The 15,990-nt window shown below is 35.6% G+C and overlaps 1 protein-coding gene across 2 annotated transcripts in view; it reads right to left on the reverse strand.

Moving 5' to 3' along the window:
- The window catches only part of syk (spleen tyrosine kinase), an 89,904-nt gene that overhangs the window by 49,712 nt on the left and 24,202 nt on the right, over window positions 1–15,990 (reverse strand). For both annotated transcript variants that reach the window (XM_061876840.1, XM_061876839.1), the window contains exons 2-3: window positions 12,699–13,167; window positions 561–721 (exon numbers count right to left, since the gene is read on the reverse strand). In XM_061876840.1, the coding sequence (XP_061732824.1) occupies window positions 561–721; window positions 12,699–13,100 (563 nt within the window). In that variant the 5' untranslated portion in view covers window positions 13,101–13,167. The remainder of the gene's footprint in view (window positions 1–560; window positions 722–12,698; window positions 13,168–15,990) is intronic.

Consider the following 15,990-nt stretch of genomic DNA (forward strand, 5'->3'; position numbering starts at 1 on the left):
GGGACATCTCTGCGCTGCTGATCCGCCTCCGCTTGGGATGGTTTCCTGCTGGCTCCGCTGTGAACGGGACTCTCGCTGCTGTGTTGGATCCGCTTTGGACTGGACTCTCGCGACTGTGTTGGATCCATTATGGATTGAACTTTCACAGTATTATGTTAGACCCGCTCGACATCCATTGCTTTGCTTTCCTCCTCTCCAAGGTTCTCATAGTCATCATTGCCACCGACGTCCCACTGGGTCATTATTGTCACCGATGTTCCACTGGGTGTGAGTTTTCCTTGCCCTTATGTGGGCCTACCGAGGATGTCGTAGTGGTTTGTGCAGCCCTTTGAGACACTAGTGATTTAGGGCTATATAAGTAAACATTGATTGATTGATTGATTGATATTGGTGCAATGATAAATAATACAAGTAAAGATAGAAGTCAATCAACCTCACTCTGGAGCGCCATGCAAGATTTCTCCTTGTGATTGTGAGAAAGGTTAGGAAGCAACACAGCACACATTGTCAGCACATAAACAGTCAAACTTGCATTAGCTACGTATTAGCAAAGTACTCACAGGAATTTTCCATTTGTTCGCGGGCTGTTTTGTAGTCTGGACTCTGAGTCTTCTCGAGTGATTTTACCATGGAACCAGGGCATTCCTTCATGGGCAGTGGTTGCAATAAGCTTCTCCAAATGCGGCCTCTGGCTGATGATGGCTTGTTCCAGAGCTGTACCCTGCACACATCACCATCAACACACTCTTTATTTAAACCTACTCAAATAAACACACTAAATGTTCCATACCAACCGTCTAATACAATTGTACTTTTTATTTTATATTTACTGCTTTGGAGGTACATGGTTTGACTTTTCACTCTCTTTGTATAACTGTTCAGCTTTTATAAAACCCAAAACCAGTGAAGTTGGCATGTTGTATAAATTGTAAATAAAAACATAATAAAATGATTTGCAAAACTTCTCAACTTATATTCAATTGAATAGACTGCAAAGACAAGATACTTCAGGTTCAAACTGGTAAACTATGTTATTTTTTGCAAATAAGTTGATGACTGCAACATGTTTCAAAAAAGCTGGCACAAGTGCCAATAAAAGACTGACAAAGTTGAGGAATGCTCATCAAACACTTATTTGGAACATCCCATAGGTGAACAGGCTAATTAGGAACAGGTGGGTGCCATGATTGATTATAAAAGCAGCTTCCATTAAATGCTCAGTCATTCACAAACAAGGATGGGGTGAGGGTCACCACTTTGTGAACAAATGGGTGAGCAAATTGTCGAACAGTTTAAGAACAACATCTCTCAACAAGCTATTGCAAGGAATTTAGGGATTTCACCATCTACGGTCCGTAATATCGTCAAAAGATTCAGAAAATCTGGAAACCAACATTAATTCCTGTGAGCTTCGATCCCTCCCGATACTGCATCAAAAAGTGACACCAGCGTGTAAAGGATATCACCACATGGGCTCAGGAACACTTCAGAAAACCACTGTCACTAAATACAGTTTGTCGCTACATCTATAAGTGCAGGTTAAAACTCTACTATGCAAAGCGAAAGCCATTTATCAACAACACCCAGAAACGCCGCCGGCTTCGCTGGCTCATCTAAGATGGACTGATGCAACGTGGAGAAGTGTTCTGTGGTCTGACGAGTCCACATTTCAAATTGTTTTTGGAAACTGTGGACGTTGTGTCCTCCGGACCAAAGAGGAAAAGAACCGTCCAGACTGTTATAGGCACAAAGTTCAAAAGCCAGCATCTGTGATGGTATGGGGGTGTATTAATGCCCAAGGCACGGGTAACTTACACATCTGTGAAGGCACCATTAATACTGAAAGGTACATACAGATTTTGGAGCAACATATGTTGCCATCCAAGCAACGTTATCATGGACGCCCCTGCTTATTTCAGCAAGACAATGCCAAGCCATGTGTTACAACAGCGTGGTTTTATGGTAAAAGAGTGCGGGTACTAGACTTGCCTGCCTGCAGTCCAGACCTGTCTCCCATTGAAAATGTGTGGCTCATTATGAAGCCTAAAATACCACAACGGAGACCCCGGACTGTTGAACAACTTAAGCTTTGCATCAAGCAAGAATGGGAAATAATTCCACCTGAAAAGCTTCAAAATTTGGTCTCCTCAGTTCCCAAACGTCTACTGAGTGTTGGAAAGGTCATGTAACACAGTGGTAAATATGCCCCTGTGCCAACTTTTTGTTGTTGCCATTAAATTCAAAGTTAATGATTATTTTCCAGAAAAAAATAAGTTTCTCAATTCGAACATTAAATATCTTGTCTTTGCAGTCTATTCAATTAAATGCAAGTTTAAAAGGACTTTTAAATCATTGTATTCTGTTTTTATTTACCATTTACACAATGTGCCCACTTCTCTGGTTTTGAGTTTTGTAGTAGTAAACGTATCAGCAATATTGTGCGGTATTGTGTACAGTCAATAGGCCCTTTTCCACCGCAGGAACTTTTTCAGGAACTTTCCCATTTATAAAGTGTTTCTACCAAAAACTACCTGTTTTTAGTTCTTCCGGTACCTTTCTCCTAGCTCGGTAGGATTTTCAAAGCTACCCGGAACCTATTCGGGGGCAGGCTGTGCTGTCGAATGCTAAAACATATTTTTCAAACAAACTAGCGCCATTGCGCAGTACGCGAGGACGGCTTGTTTTTTCCTTACTTCTTGTGTATTTTTCTATCACAACAAACTTGACAGCAAAGAAAAAGCGGAACGAAAGGAACTTTTCAAATGCAGCAATTTTTGTGTGGCATCTGTGTGCTGAAGAACGCTGATCAGTGGAACTATCATGCAGTGTTTTTACTCAACCGTAGTCTTTACATTATATGCAGTTTATTGTTGTTTTTTATTATTATTGCAAACTTCATATTTGTTACACAAAGCTACAAGAAGTGGACGGACTCTTTTATACATATTTACAAAGAAGTATGAAGCTGGACTCAAAGCGGCGACCTCAACTGGTTTCTACTCTGACTTTGTTGGATAAATGTGAAATAAAGGAGGCAGCACAAGAGTGGAACTAAAGTAAATGACATCAAATTAGGGCTGGGCGATATATGGATATACTCGATATATCGCGGGTTTGTCTCTGTGCGATATAGAAAATGACTATCGTGATATTCGAGTATACATTCTCACGCAGTTGATTTTAGCTGCGGGCATTACACTGCATGCGCTTCCCACTCTTTCTTGTTTCTCCTTCTCACAGAGACGTAAAACAAGCGCACCTTCTTACATACGTCACGTGTGCAACGTCACACGCTCCCGCGGAACAGACAGGTAGCGACACGGTAACAATAGCTGTGATGCTAACAATGCGGTGCGGGTGGTAATACGAGAGAGAAAAGGTGCGAATCTGGCAAGAAATGGAGGAAGAATTAATTCCCAGTATTCGTCCGGCGTTGGTTTGGCTTCAAGCAGGAATATGTTCAACATTTATGCGGCAAAAGCGTTGCTAAAAAAAGTAGCAGCACTGCTAATGTAGCATCATTTGAAAAGTCACTCGCTAGGGCAGGGGTAGGGAACCTGTGGCTCTCGAGCCAGATGTGGTTCTTTTGATGACTGCATCGGGCTCTCGGATAAATCTTAGCTGACATTGCTTGACACGATAAGTAATGAATAATTATGCTGGTAATCCATCCATTTTCTACCACTTGTCCCATTCGGGTCGCGGGGGGTGCTGGAGCCTATCTCAGCTGCATTCACAGTGTTGAAAATAGCGTTCAAAATATAAAACATTCTCATGCATTTTAATCCATCCATCCGTTTTCTAGAAGTTGCATTCGTGGTAAGAAGTATTCATAAGAATTAACTTCAGAATAACAATGTTATCAAAAAGAACAAGAGACTTATTATAGTCTAAAAATGTTGGTCCTACTTAAAAGTGCACGCATTTAGTTGTATTCAGTGTTAAAAAAATATTGTATGGAAATACATTTTAAAATATTAGGCTCTCATGGCTCTCTCAGCCAAAAATGTTCCCGACCCCTGTGCTAGGGAATGAGGATTGTTTGAAACTCTGCATGTCAACATCTTCGGCCGGTGCCACACCAACAAAATGTCGAAGCAACTATTCCCAAATCAACACCATTTGAAAAAAAAAGTCAACAACAGAAGGAGATAACGCCTGCAGGAACCTATTATGCAGCTCATTTTAATTTGACAGTTATTCAATCAATCAATCAATGTTTATTTATATAGACCTAAATCACAAGTGTCTCAAAGGGCTGCACAAACCACAACGACATCCTTGGTACAGAGCCCGAAAGCAATGGATGTCAAGCGGGTCTAACATGATATTGTGAAAGTCCAGTCCATAGTGGCTCTAACATAACAGTGACAGTCCAGTCCATAGTGGATCCAACATATATTGTGTGACATCATGCACAAAAGTGCACTTTATTTGTTTTAAACTATTGTAGTAGCGTTCTGTACAAAAAGTGCACTTTAATTTAGTGTTGTTTTTTATATGGCATCTTAGTGACATCATGCACAAAAGTGCACTCATAGCTTGTTTTAAAATGTCTCTGAAAATATTGCACTTTCTGTTTTGAAATTACATGACTGCTTAATAACTGTTTAATAAATACAGTTTTGGTCAATTGACTTAATTGTGATTTCCCTCTCTGCATAAAAGTTTAAAATGAGCATAAATTATTGCAGTATGAAGAAGAATGTTTTAATGTAGACTCATAGAATCATCATACTGCTGTGATTATATGCATCAAGTGTTCATTCAAGGCTAAGGCAAAATATCGAGATATATATCGTGTATTATGACATGGCCTAAAAATATCGATATTAAAAAAATATCGCCCAGCCCTAATACAGTAAATATGATGTGTAAATATTACATATATGTTATATTTTATATTGCTAATATGGTACATTTTAAGTCTACTTTATTCCTGCATTACCCTTTCCATCCTTTGTAACTGAGCTACTGTGTGGAACAATTTCCCTTGTGGATCATTAAAGTTTTTTCTAAGTCTAAGTCTAAGTCTAAAAAGCTAACGCTCAAGCCACTGTGTTTGTGTTGTAAAACCCTGACATTTATTATTTATATATTTTTCATTTACAGCTGAAATGGACCAAAAGGAATCGACTGATCCCCATGAATTAATTCATCATTTACTGAGAGGAAAAACTTTAAACTGTTGGAAATTGCTGCCAAAAGCCAGATTTTTTTTATTTTATTAACAATTCGGTACTGTTGTGTTTTGTCATTTCCCTGCCTTCTTTTTTATAGTGTCTGTTTTCTTCAGTTAATTAGTCCCCAGCGAGGCACACCTGCAACAAATCTCTACCTAGTAGTATTTAAGCTCATCACCGACAGCTGGGTTCCGCCGGTTATTGTCTCCTGCACCTCCCACGTGCATGCTCCTGCTTCACTTCGTCAGTCCTGGTATGTTGTCTCGCCTTATTCCTGAAATCCCTCACCTCTTTGTGTTTTAAAGAGGATTTTGTGTTGGACTTTTTGCTGTGCTCAGTGCGCCCTGGCCTTTTCCCCTGCCGACCACTGAAGAACCTGTTTTTGTTTGTCTATTTGTGGTGTGCACTTCTGCCCCATCGCATTTTCTTACACTTTTTGGACTTATTAAATTTTCCCCTTTTTGTAATTCTACCTCGCCTCCCGTCTCTGCATCCTGGGGTCACCTCCTTGGTCAGGTCTTAACAGGTACACTTTATCTTTTAAATTGTATAGTTTTGTATGTGATGGCTTTGTATTTAAATAATTAAATAATGAACTTGCTAAATTAAAAACATGGTTGGATATAAACAAATTATCCCTTGATTTAAAGAAAACAAAAGTTATCTTATTCGGATATTCCAATCAAGGCCCAGCAATAAATATAGATGGCGTGATTCTAGAAATGGTGTCAGAAATTAAATTCTTAGGAGTCACTATTGATAATAAATTAAGCTGGAAACCAAACATAAGACATATACAAAGCAAAATCTCCAAAACCATCTCTATTATCAATAAATCCAAATTCTTCTTAAATTACACAGCTCTGCATTTATTGTATTGTTCATTGGTCTTGCCATATCTAAATTACTGCATAGAAATCTGAGGCAACAACTACAAAACTTCACTACATCCCCAGGTTACACTCCAAAAACGTGCAATAAGAATTCTACACAAGGTGGGATATTGTGACCACACAAATATTTTATTTTTTACAATCTAAATTATTAAATCTGCCTCATCTAGTTGATTTTAATACAGCTCAATTACTAGTTGAAGCAAACAAAAAGGTTCTACCTGCCAATATTCAAAAACATTTCAAACACAGAGAAGGAGTTCATAATCTAAGGGGGTGTAGTATCTTTATTATTCGAACAGTAAGAACTAGGAGGAAAAGTTTGTGTGTGTCTGTGCGTGGAGTGAAACTTTGGAACGGATTGGATGTGGGGCTCAAGCAATGTTCAAATGTCCATCAGTTCAAAACAAGATATAAAAAAATAGTATGGGCAATGAATGTGAATATGGAAGTGTTAAACTCCATCACTGGCTAATTATTATTATTATTATTATTATTATTATTATTGTTGTTGTTAGTATCATCATCATTATTTTATATGTATTATTGTCATCATTTATTGTCATTGCTATTGCTATTGTTCATATTATTATTATTATTGTTATCATTATCATTATTATTATTGTTGTAGTCATTGTTGATATTATCATTATTATTATTACTTCTATGACATCACCCAACTAGTTAAAATATATGAATTAGTATCAATAAGAGGAATACATTGAATTGTGTGTGTGTGCGTGTGTGTTCAATCCTATACGCAATTTGAGTAATACTAATATTCTGCAAATGTAAAAACAAATATGAATTCTGACTAAAGAATTGGTGCTAATGGAAACTAAGAAAAGGGATTTGGGTACACTATCTGGAGTACAGGACAGGCGAGTGGGGGCTTTTTTGTTCGTGGATAACTCCTCTGGCAGGGGGCTCCCCTCGTCTCTTTTAATGCACAGCATAGGACACATAATAAGTACACTATCTGGAGTACGGGCAGGCAAGTGGGGGATCTTATGTTCGTGGATAACTCCTCTGGCAGGGGGCTCCCCTCGTCTCTTTTAATGCACAGCATAGGACACATAACAAGAGTAATCCTCAGGTCCTGTTGCTCAGGGGCACGAGCTCCACAGCCATAGATCCACTAATAACCACTAATAACACAGTCAAAATAAAAGCTTGTTCTCATAGGCACCAAAAACTGTTAATAATGTCTAGACAAAAGTGCATATTATATATACTATTATATATATATATATAATATTTATATGGTGTGTGTGTGTGTATATATGATGGATATATGTGTATTTTGGGTATATGCATGTGTGTACTGTATGTATGTGCTTATGTGTGTATATGTATGTATTGTATGTATGTATATATATTTATATATATTTATATATATATATATATATATATATATATATATATATAAACACAGTTGTTATATATATACATATATAACAACTGTGTGTGTATATGTGTGTGTAAGTGTATATATTTGTGTGTGCATTTGTATATATGTAAGTGTGTGTGAATTTAAATGTATTATATATAGATAATCTATAGCATCTACGCAGCAACCACTGAATTGAATTATATTATATATATTATTGTATTATATATTGTATATATTGTATATGTATAGGGATGGGACCTAAAGGGTTTACTTCTTCCCACTCCCTTTAGAGCCAATCTTGACATCTACAAAAGATTAGTCACATGTAATGTTTACAATATAGGTGTAAATACAATGTATATATATATTTATTTTGTATTTTATGTCATTCTTTTGTTTTGTTTGCATGGCTCAAAATAAACCATTCATTCATTAATTCAATTTACTTACTTTTTAGTAAAAAAAAAAACTAAAAAAAACTGTGACCTAACATTTTCCATTTATTTACATGGTATCAGGGTAGAAATATAGTAAAACACTCCTCCAGACGTCATCAGCCTGATTTGTATAAACTACCCTGAGCTTTGAAATGCGGTGGAAACACAAACCACACACTTCTACAGGAACCTATAGCCCTAGGAACCAGAGGTTCCAGGAAGCAAAATGGCCAAATGAATGTCCTTTAAACCTAAAAAAAGACATTCAGAGAAGTTAAATGTCACTCACCCACACTTTAAGGTTTGAAATATTATCTCACCAAAGCACAACACTTTTGCTTCATCACTATGTTTGTGCCCTTTTTTCTTGCTTTTCATTTGGCCTCGTTATCAGCACCCAACACTTGCCTCTCGCCACATACAGTACAGTATTTTTGTCCAACAGTTTGTTTTTCATCGGCTTTTTGTCCAAAACATGAGTTGATTGTTGATGATATACAGTATATTAATAGGGTTTTTTTAATGAACACATTGAAACATCATCATTATTATTCTGAATAAAAATGTTAACACAATTAAACCATCTTGGAGCTAGGAATGACTCAGGATCCCTGAAAGTTTTTGGCAAGGTATTAGTGTCAGTTTATACAAGTAGTTTCAGTGTGGTACATGTACAAATGTACCGTTTTATAAGAAGCGTTAGTGTGGTACATGTACAAATGTACAGTTTTATAATAAGTTTTAGTGTGGTACATGTACAAATATACAGTTTATACAAGTAGTGTTAGTGTGGTACATGTAAAAATGTACAGTTTTAAAAAAGTTGTGTGAGTTTGGTTCATATACAAACATACAGTTTTATAAGGAGTATAAGTGTGGTACATGTACAAATGTACTGTTTATTCAGGTAGTATTAGTGTGGTACATGTAAAAAATGTACAGTTTATACAAGTTGTTAGTTTGGTTCATGTAGAAATGTACAGTTTTACAAGTTGTATTAGTGTGGTTCATGTACAAATATACAGTTTTAAAAGTAGTGATATTGTGTTACATGTACAAATGTACTGTTTATTTAAGTAGTATTAGTGTGGTGCATGTACAGTTTTAAGAGTAGTGTTAGTGGGGTACATGTACAAATATACAGTTTTATAAAAGTTTTGTTAGTGTGGTTCATGTACAAATATACAGTTTTAAAAGTTGTGAAATTATGGTACATGTACAAATGTACTGTTTATTTAAGTAGTATTAGTGTGGTAAATGTACAAATGTACAGTTTAACAAGTAGTGTTGGTGTAGTACATGTACAAACTGTACAGTTTATACAAGTTGTGTTAGTGTGGTACATGTACAAATATACAGTTTTACATGTAGTGTTAGTGTGGTACATGTACAAATATACAGTTTTACAAGTAGTGTTAGTGTGGTATATGTACAAATGTGCAGTTTTACAAGTAGTGTTAGTGCGGTACATGTACAAATATACAGTTTTACATGTAGTGTTAGTGTGGTACATGTACAAATACATAGTTTTAAAAGTAGTATAGTGTGGTTCATGTACAAATATACAGTTTTAAAAGTAGTGATATTGTGGTACATGTAAAAATGTACTGTTTAATCAAGTAGTGTTAGTGTGGTACATGTACAAATGTACAGTTTTATAAGAAGCATTAGTGTGGTACATATACAAATATACAGTTTTACAAGTAGTGATATTATGATACATGTACAAGTGTACAGTTTTACAAGTAGTATTAGTGTATTACATGTACAAATGTACAGTTTTCTAATGAGTATTAGTGTGGTTCATGTACAAATATACAGTTTTATTAGAAGTGTTAGTGTGGTACATGTACAAATATACAGTTTTATAAGGAGTATTAGTGTGGTTCATGTAAAAAAATGTAGTTTTTATAAGAAGCATTAGTGTGGTACATGAACAAATGTACAGTTTTACAAGTAGTGATATTGTGGTACATGTAAAAGGTGTACAGATTATACAAGTTGTGTTAGTGTGGTACAAGTACAAATATACAGTTTTACAAGTAGTGATATTGTGGTACATGTAAAAAGTGTACAGATTATACAAGTTGTGTTAGTGTGGTACAAGTACAAATATACAGTTTTACAAGTAATATTATTGTGGTTCATGTACAAATATACAGTTTTAAAAGTAGTGATACTGTGGTACATGTACAAATGTACTGTTTTATAGGAAGTGATAGTTTGGTACTTGTACAAATGTACAGTTTTACAAATAGTATTAGTGTGGTACATGTAAAAAAATTACAGTTTATACAAGTAGTGTTAGTGTGGTTCATTTACAAAAATACAGTTTTATAAAAAGTGTTAGTGTGGTACATGTACAGTTAATAAAAGTAGTGTTAGTGTGGTACATGTAAAAAATGTACAGTTTATACAAGTTTTGTTAGTGTGGTTCATGAACAAATACACAATTTCACAAGTGGTGATACTGTGGTACATGTACGAATGTACTGTTTAATCAAGTAGTTTTAGTGTGGTACATGTACAAATATACAGTTTTGCAAGTAGTATTAGTGTGGTAAGTGTACAAATATACAGTTTTGCAAGTAGTATTAGTGTGGTAAGTGTACAAATATACAGTTTTGCAAGTAGTATTAGTGTGGTACATGTACAAATATACAATTTTACAAGTAGTGATATTGTGGTACATGTACAAATGCACTGTTTATTCAGGTAGTATTAGTGTGGTATATGTACAAATATACAGTTTTACAAGTAGTTTTAGGGTGGTACATATACAAACGTACAGTTTTATAAAAGTTCTGTTAGTTTGGTTCATGTACAAATGTACAGTTTATAAAAGTTGTGTTAGTGTGTTTCATGTACAAATATAGAGTTTTACAAGACGTTTTAGTGTGGTACATGTACAAATGTACTGTTTTATAGGAAGTGATAGTGTGGAACGTGCAGAGATGGGTAGAGTAGCCAGAAATTGTACTCAAGTAAGAGTACTGTTACTTTAGAGATTTATTACTCAAGTAAAAGTAAGGAGTAGTCACCCAAATATTTACTTGAGTAAAAGTAAAAAGTATGTTGTGAAAAAACTACTCAAGTACTGAGTAACTGATGAGTAACCTGATTACAGCAACAAATAATGCACAAAAACATAAAAATAGAAATGAGCAAATTCAGAGCCAGAAATATCTCTTAAGCAACTAAAACGATAATATATATTAAATAATAGTACATTAAAATACAATTAAAAAATGGCACATTGAGCCACAATACCTTAACAGCACCATAGCCTCAGTAGGCATTCATTGATTTGATTGATTGATTAAAACTTGTATTAGTAGATTGCACAGTACAGTACATATTCGGTACAATTGACCACTAAATGGTAACACCCCAATAAGTTTTTCAACGTTCATCAATTACTTATATACATTTATATATACAGTATATAATTTATATTTATTTATTTTGCGGTTTTTGTTCACATGTTGAAGGTGTTTTAATGAATATACATGCATGTTTAACATATAGATTCCTATATTTCATGAAGACAAGAATATAAGTTGGTGTATTACCTGATTCTGATGACTTGCATTGATTGGAATCAGACGTCCACGTTTTCAAATGGAGGAGAAAAAAACTTCCTCTTTTCTGTCTAATACCACATGAAAGTCGTTGGTTTTTGGCATCTTATCTGACCAGCTTCCATATTCGTTTTTATACACTTTACAAGAAATACATTGGCGGCAAACTCCGTAACTTGCTAGCTTGTTTGCGCTGGCTTTCGGAGACTCTTATTTTGCTAACGCAGGCGCGATGGAGTGGCGCTTTTATTGTGAAGAGAGGAACTGTGCGATCAGTCTTTAGGCTTCCGACGGGAAGTACGGTTGAAATAAAAAGTGTCTTTTTTCCTTTACACTTTTGATTGATTGAAACTTTTATTATTAGATTGCACAGTACAGTACATATTCCGTACAATTGACCACTAAATGGTAACACCCGAATAAGTTAGTCAACATGTTTAAGTCGGGTTTTACCTATCACGGCCATGTGACCGCCTGACTCTGTTTGATTGGTCCAACGTCACCAGTGACTGCATGTGATTGGTGAAACGCAAGCAAGTGTAGATTCTACTTTGAAGCTCTGTCATTAGCCAAAACATACATTTATAGATCGATTAAAAAAAGTAGCGAGTAGCGAGCTGAACGTAGATAAATGGAACGGAGTAAAAGTAGCGTTTCTTCTCTATAAATATACTCAAGTAAAAGTAAAAGTATGTTGCATAAAAACTACTCGTAGAAGTACAATTTAACCCAAAAGTTACTCAAGTAAATGTAACGGAGTAAATGTAGCGCGTTACTACCCACCTCTGGGTACATGTACAGTTTCACAAGTAGTATTAGTGTGGTTCATGTACAAATGTACAGTTTTACAAGTAGTATTAGTGTGGTACATGTACAAATGTACAGTTTATACAAGTTGTGTTAGTGTGGTTCATGTACAAATATAACATTTTACAAATGGTGATATTGTGGTACATGAACAAATGCACTGTTTATTCAGGTAGTATTAGTGTGGTTCATGTACAAATTAAAATTTTAAAAGTAGTATTGGTGTGGTTCATGTACAAATATACAGTTTTAAAAATAGTGATATTGTGGTACATGTACAAATGTACTGTTTATTCAAGTAGTATTAGTGTAGTACATGTACAATGATGTCATGTACCTGTAATGTACATTGTACTGCATGTGTTGTTGCGGTCAAGTGTTTAAACAATAGACTGGGAACCCACCTGTAGGTTCCAAGTCTGCTTGACGTACTCCTGGATCAGTTTTTCCTTCAGGTCCTCAAAGGGCCCCACCTTGGGCTGCATGTTCTTGGGCCGGTTGCAGGGCGTCCTTAAGCGACACACAAGGCCGTCCAACTCTTGGGCGTGGTAGTCGATCAGGTCCATGGGGCTGCTGTGGCTCTTCCCACCATCGATGGCGTACGTTTCAGCCGCTTCTCTCTCAATGCTGTAGTGGTAACAGCGGGTGGAATACAACACGGACAGGGCAAAGCCTCCCAGGTGGTTCCGACTTTGCCGTAACAAATAGACGCCATTTGCCACACCTGCCTGCAGCAGGTATTCCTCCGCCTCTTCTCTGGTAATGTTGCCGTAGAAGAAGGGCAGCTTGTTCACGTTGTCAGCCATCGTGGCCTAAAGATGGCTGGCTGCCGTCAAACAGTCCACTCGCAAGGTGTGGTGGCTACCGCACTACCTAAAAAAAAAAAAAAAACCACACATATGTACAGTAATCAACATTGACAAGCCTTTAAAGGCCTACTGAAATGAGATGTTCTTATTTAAACAGGGATAGCAGGTCCATTCTCTGTGTCATACTTGATCATTTCGTTATATTGCCATATTTTTGCTGAAAGGATTTAGTAAAGAACATCAACAATAAAGTTCGCAACTTTTGGTCAATAACAGAAAAGCCCTGCCTTTACCAGAAGTCGCAGACGATGACATCATCCGTTGATGGCTCCTCACATCCTCACATTTTTTTTAATGGGATCCTCCAACAAAAAGAGCTATTCGGACCGAGAAAACGACAATTTCCCCATTAATTTGAGCGAGGATGAAAGATTCGTGTTTGAGAATATTGATAGCGACGGAGAAAAAAAACAAAAAAAAACGTGATTGTATTGGGACGGATTCAGATTTTTTAGACACATTTACGAGGATAATTCTGGGAAATCTCTTATCTTTCTATTGTGTTGCTAGTGTTTTAGTCAGTTTAATAGTACCTGATAGTCGGAAGGGTGTATCCACAGGTGTCTTGAGGTCAGTGTCTAATGGAAGTTGACGGCAGCTATATGGACGGCACAAGCTCAGCTGATCTCCGGTAAGTGGCGACTTTTTACCACAATTTTCTCTCTGAAAACTGCTGGTTGACCTTTGGTCGGAATGTTTGCTTGACCGCTCTGATCCATAGTAAAGCGTCACCTCTGGAAATTTTAAACAAGGAATCACCGTGTGTTTGTGTGGCTAAAGGCTAAAGCTTCCCAACTCCATGTTTCTACTTTGACTTCGCTATTATTAATTGAACAAATTGCAAAAGATTCAGTAACACAGATGTCCAAAATACTGTGTAATTATGCGGTTAAAGCAGACGACTTTTAGCAGTGTGTGTGCGCAGCGCTAATATTTTCTAACAGTCCGTGACGTCACACGTACACGTCAGCATTCAGAGACGTTTTCAACAAGAAACTCCCGGGAAATTTTAAATTGCAATTTAGTAAACTAAAAAGGCCGTATTGGCATGTGTTGCAATGTTAATATTTCATCATTGATATATAAAGTATCAGACTGCGTGGTCGGTAGTAGTGGGTTTCAGTAGGCCTTTAAATGTGTTGCTGAAAGAGGGAACCTTGACACAGCAGTAGGGGTCACATGACCCAGAGTCTAATCGAAGAGGAACTATCTTCAAACGAGCTACATTCTGCTTATTAGACTATGCATGTTGTTTTTTTGTCCGTGGAGATTGTTTTGTTTTTTAAATGATATTAATCACACTACAATTTTGTTCAATCACGATTAATCACAATAAATTACTTGCTTGGATGATTTTAGTTTAATCCAGTTTCAGTTTCTGTTTATTTCGAACATGCATGCCATACAATGTAATGCAGTGGTTCGCAAATGGGGGTAATTGAAGGTATGCCAAGGGGTACGTGAGATTTTTTTTAAATATTCTAAAAATAGCAACAATTCAAAAATCCTTTGTAAATATATTTATTGAATAATACTTCAACAAAATATGAATGTAAGTTCATAAACTGTGAAAAGAAATGCAACAATGCAATTTTCATTTTTGTGGACATGCTCCATAAATATTGACGTTAAAGATTTCTTTTTTTGTGAAAAAAATGTTCAGAATTAAGTTAATGAATCCAGATGGATCTCTATTACAATCCCCAAAGAGGACACTTTAAGTTGATGATTACTTCTAAGTGTAGAAATCTTTATTTATAATTGAATCACTTGTTTATTTTTCAACAAGCTTTTTTGTTATTTTTATATCTTTTTTTCCAAATAGTTCAAGAAAGACCACTATAAATGAGCAATATTTTTCACCGTTATACAATTTAATAAATCAGAAACTGATGACATAGTGCTGTATTTTACTTCTTTATCTCTTTTTTTTCAACCAAAAATGCTTTGCTCTGATTAGGGGGTACTTGAATTAAAAAAAAATGTTCATGGGGGTACAGTAATGCATCACATATTTCCAGTTGTTTCATTACAGCAGCGTCCGAAAAGGAGTAGGAAGAAGCTGAGCTTATTTAATCCTACCCCTTTTCATACCATAGCATTTTTTTCCTATTTCGTTGTTGTCTGTAACATAACAGTGAACTAATAAATAACAAACATAAATTATTTTTGTCTCAGTAAAAAAAAAAAAAAAAAAAAAAAAGCTTCAAGATATTCATCATAATTCTTGTTTGTGTACTTTGTGAACACTGGCATTTTGAACAGTCTTTTAGACTGAATCATATTGGTGCTTTGTTTGTTTTGAATTAACTTTATAAAATACGCCAACATTTTGACACAAATGCAATTTTATTGTCACATTGTCATGCAGGAATATTTTTAAGTGCCTTAACTGTTGATAAAACTGCGAAATATGCCAGTGAGCACACCATTTAGAGTCTCCTTTCTCGTCTTTGCATTGACCGCGCAGCCTTTCACATGTCCAGTCAAAATAAAGATTAACCTGCATTTATAAATACATACATATATATATATATATATATATATATATATATATATATATATATATATATATATATATATATATTAATATATATATATGTATATGTATATATATATATATATATTTATGTGTATATATATATATATGTGTATATATATATATGTGTGTATATTTACAGTGGGGCAAAAAAGTATTTCGTCAGCCACCAGTTGTGCAAGTTCTCCCACTTCAACTGTGAGAGACAGAATGTGAAAAAAAATCCAGGAATTTACATTGTAGGAATTTTAAATAATTTATTTGTAAATTATGGTGGAAAATAAATAT

This window comes from Nerophis ophidion, linkage group LG17 (genome assembly GCF_033978795.1).
Source record: "Nerophis ophidion isolate RoL-2023_Sa linkage group LG17, RoL_Noph_v1.0, whole genome shotgun sequence".
Classification (NCBI taxonomy): Eukaryota; Metazoa; Chordata; class Actinopteri; order Syngnathiformes; family Syngnathidae; genus Nerophis; species Nerophis ophidion.